This window comes from Crinia signifera, chromosome 1 (genome assembly GCF_055691185.1).
Source record: "Crinia signifera chromosome 1, ASM5569118v1, whole genome shotgun sequence".
NCBI lineage: Eukaryota > Metazoa > Chordata > Amphibia > Anura > Myobatrachidae > Crinia > Crinia signifera.
This window is the reverse complement of record NC_139217.1, coordinates 384,160,654-384,174,646: the sequence shown is the minus strand read 5'-3', so window position 1 is coordinate 384,174,646 and position 13,993 is coordinate 384,160,654. Positions and strand designations below refer to the sequence as shown.

Sequence of the window (13,993 nt, the reverse complement as noted above, 5' to 3'; positions counted from 1 at the left end):
CCACGGACCCCATCAAGTGTGTCTCCTAGCTATGGCATTACACCCCCTGCTAGTGGAGCCTGATGCTGGTCCCTAAAATACGGGAGAATCTTACTCATTTTGTCCCTGTATCTTGGAAGTCAGGACCGGTCCAAGAGCCCGGTGCTGGTTTCTTAAATATTGTGACCTCCGTAAATTTTTCCCCTGATTTTCAAGAAACCAGGACTGGCCCAGAGAGCCCGGGGCTGGTTATGCTCGTGGAGGACCCCACGCCATTTTTTTTTACATTATTTATTTATTTTTATAATATAGAAAAACGAAGATGAATCTCCCCAGGCTTTATTCCAACCCCTTATTTAAATTTGAACCATTTCTTTATTCCCCTGAAGTCGCCTAAATACTTTCTGTGTGAGATTTGAAATCTCTCATGCTGAATCTCCCATTGTGAATCTCTGGCACAAATATCTCCGTGTGTAGGGCCCTTTAAGGTCATGTATTGATAGTGGTCGTAGGAATGATTCATTTCCAGTGCTAATGTACGGATATTGGCTCAGCTGTGGTGGTGTGAAGTCTCTGACGTCTGCAAAGTACTTAGATCACATCAGGGTACACAACCATTATATAAAAGGGATTTTAATCAAAGTAAAAAAAAAAATGCAAAAAGAACAATGGAGACGTATGTAAAAAAAAAAAAATTGAAACATAGGCAAATTGCATTGTAGCTTTGTTTCCCTAACCTAACGCATACATAATACACACATCAAGATAAAATTTGGTACTTATGTAGTATCTGGGCTGCCGATTTTTTGATTGTATGCCTTAAGTTAAGGCATACAATCAGATGCGATGCGATGCGATATCGCATCGCATCGCATCGCATCGCATGCGACCATCGGATGCGATGACCCGATTTTTCCATAGGAATCAATGTTAAAATGGACTGAGTCCATTTTAACATGGAATTCAATGGGAAAAAGGGGTCCTTTTCATACCCCTACTATCCAAGTGGGCATGGGGACGGTATTCTGTGTCCCCTCGCGGGGCTCGCTACGCTCGCCACGCTTCGGGCTCGGTGGCTCGCTACGCTCGCCACAGGTTTATATCCAACTCCATGCCCACTTGGATAGTAGGGGTATGAAAAGGACCCCTTTTTCCCATTGAATTCCATGTTAAAATGGACTCAGTCCATTTTAACATTGATTCCTATGGAAAAATCGGGTCATCGCATCGCATCGCATCGCATCGCATCCGATGGTCGCATGCGATGCGATGCGATGTACCCGATTTAGAAATCGGCAGCCCAGATACTACATAAGTACCTAAAATTTCTACTGTTGTTATGCTATGCTATCTCACAATGTAGGAATTACTGTACATTTTTATGTCTACAGTACAGTATGTTCTGTTTTTCAGAATATAAAGGAAAAATAAATTCACAGTGTTTCTCTTTATGTCTTCCAAACAGTTGACAAAAGCTTATAATGTATACTGGAACATTAGTGGAATTTCCTCTATTGTGCATCACTTTGTAAACAGAACAGGTATTGTCTGCACAATGTTCCCGCCGAGAAGGTAAGCAGATCACATGACCTGATATCTGTCTAGTTCCCTTTTGAAAATCAAAGCTCTGATGATTTATTCAGGTTCCTCTCTCCAGTCATGCATGTAGGAAGAGCCTCGGGGACATGTCTCATTACTTCCTTGTACTTCCTTGTATCTGTGACATGGATCGTTCCATAATTATAGGTCTCTGTAACGTGTGAAAAGTGAAAGTTTTATTTATGAGGCAATATCTCCTATATATTTGGCTACATCTGTCACTCAAAGTGGGTGTCTGTGTCTATAACGCTCTGTTCCTGGACTTTCCTCTTAATGTGTGATTGCCTTCATCTGTGCTGAACACCTTTCTGAGAAATTAACCTGTTTAAAACAGGTGATGGCAATCATACATTAAGGGGAAGTCTAGAAACAGAGCATTGTGTCCCTCCTGGAGAGGGTCATGTTGGGAGGTACAGTATGTGACAGAGAACCAGCCCAGTAAACCCACAGACAGTGCCAGACACCCACTGCCTTCCCATGTTGCCCAGCACTGCTACTCCACAGCCACCAGGTGAGCGCCCCCCTCCCGCGATTTGCGGCAAAACCTCCCCCCCGCGCGCCCCCCCTCCCGCGATTCGCGGCAGAAACACCCGCTCCCCTGCTCCCCCGCGACCCCCCCTACCGCGATTCGCAGCAAAAACACCCCCGCGACCCCCCTCCCGCGATTCGCTGCATAACCACCACCCCGCGACCCCCCCTCCCGCGAATCGCGGCAAAACCCTCCCCCGTGACCCCCCCCCCGATTCGCGGAAAAAACACCCCCCCCCCCGCGACCTCCCTCCCGCGATTCGCGGCAAAAAGAACCCCCCCTTGCACGATTGGCGGCACACCCCCTGCGACCCCCCTCCCGCGATTCGCGGCACACCCCCCCCCCCCGCAATTCGCAGCAGCCCCAGGATTAAATGGCACATGCAAAACACTGACATGGCTATGGTCGACAATGAAAAAGGTTGACATGAGTTTTTGAAGATTTATTTTTAATTTTTTTAATTTTTTCATATTCATTGTCATGTGTCGACATGGACACCAATGAAGTGGCACACTTATGTCAACATTTACATGTGTTGACCTTTCTGTGTTGATTTTTTCTTGTGGCGATTCGCGTCACACCCCCCCGCAACCCCCCCTCCCGCGATTCGCGGCACCCCCCGTGACCCCCCACCTCCCGCAATTCGCGGCAACCCCCCACCGGAACCCCTGTGAACCCCGCCCTCCCGCGATTCGCGGCACCCACCCCCGCGACCCCCCCTCCCGCAATTCGCGGCACCCCCCCGTGATTCGCGGCAGCTCCAGAATTAAATTGCACATGGAAAACACTGACATGGCTATGGTCGACAATGAAAAAGGTTGACATGAGTTTTTGAAGTTTTTTTGTAATTTTTTGAATATTTTCATATTCATTCTCATGTGTCGACATGGACACCAATGAAGTGCCACACTTATGTCAACATTTACATGTGTTGACCTTTCTGTGTTGATTTTTTTCTTGTGGCGATTCGCGTCACACCCCCCGCAACCCCCCCTCCGGCGATTCACGGCACCCCGGCACCCCCCCCCCCCCGCGACCCCCCCCTCCCGCAATTCGCGGCAACCCCCCACCGGAACCCCCATGAACCCCGCTCTCCAGCGATTCGCGGCACCCACCCCCCGCAACCCCCCCCTCCCGCAAATCGCGGCACCCCCCGCGATTCGCGGCAGCCCCAGGATTAAATGGCACATGCAAAACACTGGCACGGCTATGGTCGACAATGAAAAAGGTTGACATGAGTTTTTGAAGATTTATTTCATTTTTCGAATGTTTTCATATTCATTGTCATGTGTCAACATGGACACCAATGAAGTGGCACACTTATGTCAACATTTACATGTGTTGACCTTTCTGTGTTGATTTTTTCTTGTGGCGATTCGCGTCACACCCCCCCGCAACCCCCCTCCCGCGATTCGCGGCACCCCCCGTGACCCCCCACCTCCCGCAATTCGCAACAACCCCCCACCGGAACCCCTGTGAACCCCGCCCTCCCGCGATTCGTGGCACCCAACCCCGCGACCCCCCCCCCCCGCAATTCGCGGCACCCCCCGTGATTCGCGGCAGCTCCAGAATTAAATTGCACATGGAAAACACTGACATGGCTATGGTCGACAATGAAAAAGGTTGACATGAGTTTTTGAAGTTTTTTTTTCATTTTTTGAATATTTTCATATTCATTCTCATGTGTCGACATGGACACCAATGAAGTGCCACACTTATGTCAACATTTACATGTGTTGACCTTTCTGTGTTGATTTTTTCTTGTGGCGATTTGCGTCACACCCCCCCACCCCCCCCACAACCCCCACTCCCGCGATTCACGGCACACACACACACACACCTCCCCCGCGATTCTCGGCACCCCACCCCGTGACCCCCCCTCCCGTGATTCACGGCACACCCCCGCGACCCCCCCTACCATGATTCGCCGCAACCCCCGCCCCGTAACCCCCCCTCCCACGATTCGCGGCACCCACCCCCGCGACCCCCCCCCCTCCCGCAATTCGCGGCAGCTCCAGAATTAAATTGCACATGGAAAACACTGACATGGCTATGGTCGACAATGAAAAAGGTTGACATGAGTTTTTGAAGTTTTTTTTTCATTTTTTGAATGTTTTCATATTCATTCTCATGTGTCGACATGGACACCAATGAAGTGCCACACTTATGTCAACATTTACATGTGTTGACCTTTCTGTGTTGATTTTTTCTTGTGGCGATTCGCGTCACACCCCCCCCACCCCCCCCCCCGCAACCCCCACTCCCGCGATTCACGGCACACACACCCCCGCGATTCTCGGCACCCCACCCCGTGACCCCCCCTCCCGTGATTCACGGCACACCCCCCGCGACCCCCCCTACCATGATTCGCCGCAACCCCCGCCCCCGTAACCCCCCTCCCGCGATTTGCGGCAACCCACCCCGCGACCCCCCTCCCGCGATTCTCTGCAATCCCTCCCCTCCCTCGATTCGCAGCATCCACCCCCCCACAACCCCCCCTCCTGCAATTCGCGGCACCCACCGCGACCCCCCCTCCTGCAATTCGCGGCACCCTCCGCGACCCCCCCTCCCGCGATTCGCGGACACCTAAGTTGCAATACAGGGCATCTTTCATACAATTCTAACCATATTTCTCATATACAAACGTTCACAAATTAAGGGGGCGCAGCCCCTTACGACGGTGTGAAGAGCGCCCGTAGGGCGCGATGAATCACCTAGTCTCCTATATATTTGGCTACATCTGTCACTCAAAGTGGGTGTCTGTGTCTATAACGCTCTGTTCCTGGACTTTCCTCTTAATGTGTGATTGCCTTCATCTGTGCTGAACACCTTTCTGAGAAATTAACCTGTTTAAAACAGGTGATGGTAATCATACATTAAGGGGAAGTCTAGAAACAGAGCATTGTGTCCCTCCTGGAGAGGGTCATGTTGGGAGGTATGTGACAGAGAACCAGCCCAGTGAGCCCACAGACAGTGCCAGACACCCACTGCCTTCCCATGTTGCCCAGCACTGCTACTCCACAGCCACCAGGTGAGCGCCCCCCTCCCGCGATTTGCGGCAAAACCTCCCCCTCCCGCGATTCGCGGCAAAAACACCCGCTCCCCCGCGACCCCCCCTACCGCGATTCGCAGCAAAAACACCCCCGCGACCCCCCCTCCCGCGATTCGCTGCAAAAAGAACCCCCCATGACCCCTCCCGCAATTCGCGGCATAACCACCACCCCGCGACCCCCCCCTCCCGCGAATCGCGGCAAACCCTCCCCTGTGACCCCCCCCCCCCGATTCGCGGCAAAAAGAACCCCCCCGCGACCCCCCCTTGCACGATTGGCGGCACCAGGATTAAATGGCACATGCAAAACACTGACATGGCTATGGTCGACAATGAAAAAGGTTGACATGAGTTTTTGAAGATTTATTTTTAATTTTTTTAATTTTTTCATATTCATTGTCATGTGTCGACATGGACACCAATGAAGTGGCACACTTATGTCAACATTTACATGTGTTGACCTTTCTGTGTTGATTTTTTCTTGTGGCGATTCGCGTCACACCCCCCGCAACCCCCCCTCCCGCGATTCGCGGCACCCCCCGTGACCCCCCACCTCCCGCAATTCGCGGCAACCCCCCACCGGAACCCCTGTGAATCCCGCCCTCCCGCGATTCGCGGCACCCACCCCCGCGACCCCCCTCCCGCAATTCGCGGCACCCCCCCGTGATTCGCGGCAGCTCCAGAATTAAATTGCACATGGAAAACACTGACATGGCTATGGTCGACAATGAAAAAGGTTGACATGAGTTTTTGAAGTTTTTTTGTCATTTTTTGAATATTTTCATATTCATTCTCATGTGTCGACATGGACACCAATGAAGTGCCACACTTATGTCAACATTTACATGTGTTGACCTTTCTGTGTTGATTTTTTTCTTGTGGCGATTCGCGTCACACCCCCCGCAACCCCCCCTCCGGCGATTCGCGGCACCCCCCTGCGACCCCCCCCTCCCGCAATTCGCGGCAACCCCCCACCGGAACCCCCATGAACCCCGCTCTCCCGCGATTCGCGTCACCCACCCCCCGCAACCCCCCCCCTCCCGCAAATCGCGGCACCCCCCGCGATTCGCGGCAGCCCCAGGATTAAATGGCACATGCAAAACACTGGCACGGCTATGGTCGACAATGAAAAAGGTTGACATGAGTTTTTGAAGATTTATTTCATTTTTTGAATGTTTTCATATTCATTGTCATGTGTCGACATGGACACCAATGAAGTGCCACACTTATGTCAACATTTACATATGTTGACCTTTCTGTGTTGATTTTTTCTTGTGGCGATTTGCGTCACACCCCCCCCACCCCCCCACCCCCACAACCCCCACTCCCGCGATTTACGGCACACACACACACACCTCCCCTGCGATTCTCGGCACCCCACCCCGTGACCCCCCCTCCCGTGATTCACGGCACACCCCCGCGACCCCCCCTCCCATGATTCGCCGCAACCCCCGCCCCGTAACCCCCCCTCCCGCGATTCGCGGCACCCACCCCCGCGACCCCCCCTCCCGCAATTCGCGGCACCCCCCCGCGATTCGTGGCAGCTCCAGAATTAAATTGCACATGGAAAACACTGACATGGCTATGGTCGACAATGAAAAAGGTTGACATGAGTTTTTGAAGTTTTTTTTTTCATTTTTTGAATGTTTTCATATTCATTCTCATGTGTCGACATGGACACCAATGAAGTGCCACACTTATGTCAACATTTACATGTGTTGACCTTTCTGTGTTGATTTTTTCTTGTGGCGATTCGCGTCACACCCCCCCACCCCCCCCCCCCGCAACCCCCACTCCCGCGATTCACGGCACACACACACCCCCCCGCGATTCTCGGCACCCCACCCCGTGACCCCCCCTCCCGTGATTCACGGCACACCCCCCGCGACCCCCCCTACCATGATTCGCCGCAACCCCCGCCCCCGTAACCCCCCTCCCGCGATTTGCGGCAACCCACCCCGCGACCCCCCTCCCGCGATTCTCTGCAATCCCTCCCCTCCCGCGATTCGCAGCATCCACCCCCCCACAACCCCCCCTCCTGTAATTCGCGGCACCCCCCGCGACCCCCCCTCCTGCAATTCGCGGCACCCTCCGCGACCCCCCCTCCCGCGATTCGCGGACACCTAAGTTGCAATACAGGGCATCTTTCATACAATTCTAACCATATTTCTCATATACAAACGTTCACAAATTAAGGGGGCGCAGCCCCTTACGACGGTGTGAAGAGCGCCCAGAGGGCGCGATGAATCACCTAGTTAGTTCAGAAGAGCACAGTAGTAGTATGTAATATGAATGAATAGGGCTAGGTATCAGGGGTTGGGATCATTTGGTCTACAGCATGATGGTCGACAGTCATTAGGTCGATACCATTAGGTCGACATGGGTCTAGGTCGACATGGGAAAAGGTCGACATGGGAAAAGGTCGACATGGTCATTAGTTCGACAATGGGGAGGTCATTAGTTCGACAATGGGGAGGTCATTAGTTCGACAATGTATAGGTCGACAGTCAAAAGGTCGACAGGCAATGTATAGGTCGACAGTCAAAAGGTCGACATGGGGTTTTTCACTGTTTTTTACCTGAATGTCAACACAGTCAACATGGACACAGTTTAAAGTGCACTGCATCGCTCGCTATGCACCGGGCACACTATTTTATTCTCCCACCAGGCCCTAGTGGATGGTAGGGCATGAAATACTGCCTGTTGGCACAAAAAACAGTCAATGAAAAACTCCATGTCGACCTTTTGACTGTCGACCTAGACAATGTCGAACTAATGACCTTTCGACCTAGAACCATGACGACCTTTTCCCGTGTCGACCTAGACCCATGTCGACCTAATGGTGTCAACCTAATGACTGTTGACCATAATGCTGTAGACCAAATGACCGCATCCTGGTATCAGATGTTAATGTTTCCAAGTTTCCAGTTTCCAAGTCATGTTTTTGACAGCTACAGTATAATCATTATACTGCTGTATGATTAATAGTTAATAATTAATGCAGAAATGCCCACTGCAATATTTCAAGTTGAGAGAAACAAATGACTGACAGATAATTGGTTTGTACGCGTCTCCATTGCTCAGCACCAGTAATAACTTTAGAAAGTCAAGGGACAACGCCTAGAAGTGGGATGATATGTCCTATAAATTGGGCTTCTGGCAGGCGTTATATGACACATTGAGATCGATCCTATTAGCCGAGGATGATTCGCGAGTGCGAAATCGTCACGGCATCAGACGCACTTTGCGGCGGAGGAATTCGTTAAACGTGCTCATTGCACCATAGGGTTGTGAGCAATTTTTAGCAAATTCGGGCCTGCGAAGGGTGTGAGATACCCTTCCCTGGTACTCCTGAGAATTTTCCGGGGGTTTGCTCCAGTGCGCAGACTGGCAACCCCAGAAAATTCTTAGGAATGCCACTGCCTGCGCTCCCTATTGCCGAGCAGTGCCGCTGAGCGCTGAGATCTGGGGACACAGTGGTGTTTTTTTTTAGGGAGCACTCCCCAGAAAAAACTCGTCCAGTGGGGAGCGCTCCCTAAAGCAAAAACCACCACTGAAGGGGTTAAATGGGGCGCCATTGCCAGTGTTTAAATGCTGTTGGAACGTCACCTTGCACCCTTTGCAAATAATAGGGTCGACCCCATTGTCATCATTTGTGACATGTTTTACTGTCTGTTGTAATTGCAACTTTTACATGATAGCTATTTAATGCTGCTTTCCCACTGCCAAGCTGTTTAAAGAACCGGTATTTTTAAACGGTATTTAAAATGGTATTAGCTTTCACATTGCAGTAGATTACCGTTTTAAATACTGTTTAAGTACCAGTCACATCACAGTGAAACCGTTTAATCCCCTCGTGTCCCCTGGTACCTGTCCTGCCCCCCCTCCCCCCCCACCTGCCAGCTGGTACCCTCGCTTCCCCCCCCCCGCCCTGGTACCCCCCTCCCCCCTTCCCTGGTACCTTGCTCCCCCCCCCCTCCCCTGGTACCTGGCAGCAATCCATCCTGGCAGCGGGGCAGTGCAGTAGGCAGCGCCATGCCAGGGCTCCTAGTCGGCAGGTCCCCCACTGATGCAGGAGCATGATTCAGGAGGAGGCTGCAGCTGGTGCACAGACAGCGGGGGCACTGGGGATCCGGGCAGGTCCGTGCTCAGGAGGAGGAAGCGGAGGAAGGTCCATTAGGAGATTGTCATTTCATCGGCGGGGGTCCCTGCCGCGAATGGGAAATAGCGGGTCTGCAAATTACATATGCGCATATCTAATGAGTCACTAATTTAATATGCGCATATTTAATGAACGGAGTGCCCCCGCTGTCTGTGCACCAGCTGCAGCCTCCTCCTGCATGATGCTTTCATGCATCAGTCTGGGACCTGCCGACTAGGAGCCCTGGAATGCCCGCTGCCTACTCTGCCTACCATGCTGCCCGGATGGATCGCTGCCAGGTACCAGGGGAGGGGGTTGCGAGGGTACCTGGGGAGGGGGGGGGGGGGCGGGTACCATATGCAAGGTGCCAGGGTGGGGGGGGGGGGTACCAGCTGCAAGGTAACAGGGGAGGGGGGGGTACCAGGGGGGCCAGGACAGGTACCAGGGGAGGGGGAAGACTAGTGTGGGATCCTAAATACCGTTTCAGAGCCATTCTTACTGCATAGAAAACGGCTCTGAAACGTGTAGGACTCTGCTTTTTAAACGTGTTGAAATACCGGTTATCTTTAACTGGTAAATTAACTCTGGCACTTTCCCACTGCAGCCTTAAACCTTTAGAAATGGGAAAAAAACGGCAATTTACAGTTTAAGACCTGCAGTGGGAAAGGTGCATAATAGTGTTGCATTAGACCAGGGCTGCGCAACACCGGCCCTCCAGATGTTAATGAACTACACATCCCAGGATGCTTTGCATTACTTTTGCTATGTGGCCATGCTGAAACTGATGCAAGGCATGCACGGATGTGTAGTTCATTAACATCTGGAGGGCCGGTGTTGCCCAGCCCTGCATTAGACTCTCTCTTCTTTGTTTTATGATATCCACTGGATTATTTGTTGCTGTTACTATCAGGTGAAAGAAATGATATTACTGAATGGCGGTGTATCATCTTATATAGAGTAAGGATTTATTGTACACAGAGTTTTTGTTAACTTCAGACAACACAAAGTGATAACTCTTATAGAAATACTTAAGATTATTCATAAAACATAATGTAGCTATACAGGAATATATAATCATGTTATTTGCTCACTTTCTCTCTGTATGAGTTTCCCAGGTCAGTCCTTAGTATACTCAGGTCGTCCATGCTGCCACCATGGTATAATCTATTATCTGTCCGCAGTTCCCTTACTCTCCCTTGCAAATTGCGCAGAATTCTTAAAGCACTGGAGTCATGCTGTGACACTGGCCCATTGAGTGATGGCGTGGAGGCTGATCGTAGATGGGAGTTCTCTCTTCTTTCCTGCCATAATGAAAATAAGAGGATTTGTTTTTATCACACTGTAATACCCATTCCTCCTAATGCATCTGGGCACAGGCACTAAGTAATTACCTAGCACAAAGCTCCGCCCCTTATGCCCTCCCACCTCCAATCAATTTGTCACTGTTCCCCAGATTGGATGCAACAAGAATTAAAAATTGTAATGGTTATGAAATATTACCAGTCATTAAAATTGGTGTTAATTCACAACGTTATTCTGTCTCCTTTTGATAGATTCTATATTTAATATGTGTTCTTGCCATTTATAAATTCATACTATGGGCTTCCATGCCTCTATTATATGGGACACGACTATTTTATTTACACTAGTAAATAAAACAGGGCACAATTGTTTCCTGTTTCAATGTTCTATAGGACAGATTGTTTCCTACTCACCAGTCTTACTACAGAACTACTTCCCTCACAATGCTATATCGGACGTATTATTTCCTACTCCCCAGCCTAATTGCAGAACTACTTCCCTTACACTCGTGGGGAAACGCAGGGGGGTTTCTGGTTGCACAGAAACCCCCTTCCTCTTGGCAAGTGCCTTAAATTGTGACAACAATAGCACTGGTATATAATACTTGTAAGATCAATAGAGCTGCCACCACATCAATGTAAGGGACAAAACAGAGCTGCTGCACATGCCATTTGGGAGCAGCTTCTTCTACCAAGCTAAGCTTGCTGTGTGGTAGAATTGGTGGCGGTTACTGCGCTTATCCCTCTGTATGTGGGGCAGCTTAACTGAGTGGTCCGTGCTCAAATTATGGGTTAAACAAATAGTAGTTGTTAAGCGCTCACCTAGGTTGTGTCTTTATATGCAAGTATTTGACAAAATGCTGGTGTTTATGAGGAAAATTACTTTAACTGTAACAGAAATTAAATGTTCTCCCGTGTATGTGAGAATGAGTGACAGAATTAGCTGATAATGTGAAATCAAAAGTGTTTTTATTTGAAGTTGCAAACAAGTGTACATAGAAAACAATTGCAATCAGGGTGGGTGATGTGAGCCTTGAATGAGCCCCTTTGGGGGAATTTGGGTGCCAGCAGGTCCCTTTTTACCATAAGCCTAGAGGGCTTATGTCTCATACAGGTGGGGGTGGTGTGTGGGCTGCCAGTAATAAGCCCTTGCGGGTGTAAGGGGTCAGCAGAACCCTTTAACCATAAACCGGTGGGCTTATGTCTTATGTCGGCAGATGTGGTAGTGGTGGGGCAGGGGGGTACAGGTACAGTCCAAGGTGACAACACTGTTGGTGGCTGGAGGCAAAGTCAATGGATGCTTGGTGGGTTGCGCTGGGTAGCGGCGTCCCGCTCCCAGGAGTCTTACCCACGTGATCCTCTTGCAGAGTGGTACGCAGCGGTGCTGTGCTGTGGTCCCTGTCTGCCGACGCCAGTACGAGGTGAGGGGTGCTCACCCGGCTGGCTGAGATGTGCGTGGCCGCTTGGATGGGGATGCGGCCTGCTCGGACGCGACTTCCGGGTTGGAAGGGGACGCGACGCGACTTCCTGGTTAGTCGCGATGACGTCACTGCGGGAACGAACGCTCGACTCCGGCTGGGAGGAGACTTCTTGTAGTGTAACACTGGATGCTTTGAGGTGCTGTGTAATGGTGTCCATTACACAGCACCTCAAAGCACCACGTCATCGCGACTAACCAGGAAGTCGCGTCGCGTCCCCTTCCAACCCGGAAGTCGCGTCCGAGCAGGCCGCATCCCCATCCAAGCGGCCACGCACATCTCAGCCAGCCGGGTGAGCACCCCTCACCTCGTACTGGCGTCGGCAGACAGGGACCACAGCACAGCACCGCTGCGTACCACTCTGCAAGAGGATCACGTGGGTAAGACTCCTGGGAGCGGGACGCCGCTACCCAGCGCAACCCACCAAGCATCCATTGACTTTGCCTCCAGCCACCAACAGTGTTGTCACCTTGGACTGTACCTGTACCCCCCTGCCCCACCACTACCACATCTGCCGACATAAGACATAAGCCCACCGGTTTATGGTTAAAGGGTTCTGCTGACCCCTTACACCCGCAAGGGCTTATTACTGGCAGCCCACACACCACCCCCACCTGTATGAGACATAAGCCCTCTAGGCTTATGGTAAAAAGGGACCTGCTGGCACCCAAATTCCCCCAAAGGGGCTCATTCAAGGCTCACATCACCCACCCTGATTGCAATTGTTTTCTATGTACACTTGTTTGCAACTTCAAATAAAAACACTTTTGATTTCACATTATCAGCTAATTCTGTCACTCATTCTCACATACACGGGAGAACATTTAATTTCTGTTACAGTTAAAGTAATTTTCCTCATAAACACCAGCATTTTGTCAAATACTTGCATATAAAGACACAACCTAGGTGAGCGCTTAACAACTACTATTTGTTTAAGCTTGCTGTGTGTCTGTGTGTGTGTGTGTGTGTGTGTGTGTGTGTGTGTGTGTGTGTGTGGATCTGAGCCCTCAAACATCGCAATAGACCAGAGATTAGTTGCCAGGAGGAAGAGACAGGAGCCTTACCATGAGGTGGGAGAATGTGAGCTTAGAAAGTGCAGTCTTGTTTCTTTTATATCGGTGTATTTTTTTTTATTATGTCATGTTTAACCTTCTCCTGACCACTTATCTTATTTAAATGTTTGAAACAGCCTATACTATTATTATTATAATTTTATTTATAAGGCGCCACAAGTGTTTCGCAGCGCCGTACAAAGGAACAATACAGGGAGACAAAGCTTGGCATAACATTGAATAAATAACAAAAATACAGTACAATCCACCAGAGACGCATTAAGGAATAGCTTCCAATCGACAACCTGGTATGAGCTAGAAAACATAACAAATGGAGTACCACCTTTTTGAAAATACGCACACTCGTGCAGGATTCTGTCAATGCCTAATGCTAGACCTAATAATACATACGTACTGACGGACAATTATAATAATGCTTGGATGTTACTTGATTGTGTTATAAATGTGTAAGATTTTGTCTTTATTACTATTTGTGCTTACATAAATGTAAATCTTCCGATGTTTGTTTTTGGATGTGCATTGCAATTAATAAAACTGTTTAAAAAAAAAAAAAATACAGTACAAATAAAGAGCGCCACAGTTCAATACACATTACAGCTTGGATATAAGTAGTGATCACTCAATCAACATACAACTAGAGGCTAGATGCCAATGATGGAGATGAGTATGCGGACAAAGATGGTCACTGAGTGTTGGAGTATAGGAGAGCTGTGAGTGAAATGTGCAGAGAAGAGGGCTTTGACAACAGGAGGGAAGAGGGACCTGCTCGGAGGAGCTTACAATCTAGTAACATATATCTATACTATAGACCAGTGGTAGCCAAACCTAGCCCTCGAGAGCTACC

At 50.0% G+C, this 13,993-nt stretch overlaps 1 protein-coding gene across 5 annotated transcripts in view; it reads right to left on the bottom strand.

Annotated features, from left to right (window-relative positions):
- Positions 1–1,185: 1,185 nt before the first annotated feature.
- LOC146013531 (uncharacterized) overlaps positions 1,186–13,993 on the bottom strand; it is a 96,394-nt gene continuing 83,586 nt past the window's right edge. For all 5 annotated transcript variants that reach the window (XM_083151530.1, XM_083151527.1, XM_083151528.1 and 2 more), the window contains 2 exons: positions 10,389–10,598; positions 1,186–1,729 (listed from right to left, as the gene is read on the bottom strand). In XM_083151530.1, coding sequence (XP_083007656.1) covers positions 1,673–1,729; positions 10,389–10,598 — 267 coding nt within the window. In that variant the 3' untranslated portion in view covers positions 1,186–1,672. The remainder of the gene's footprint in view (positions 1,730–10,388; positions 10,599–13,993) is intronic.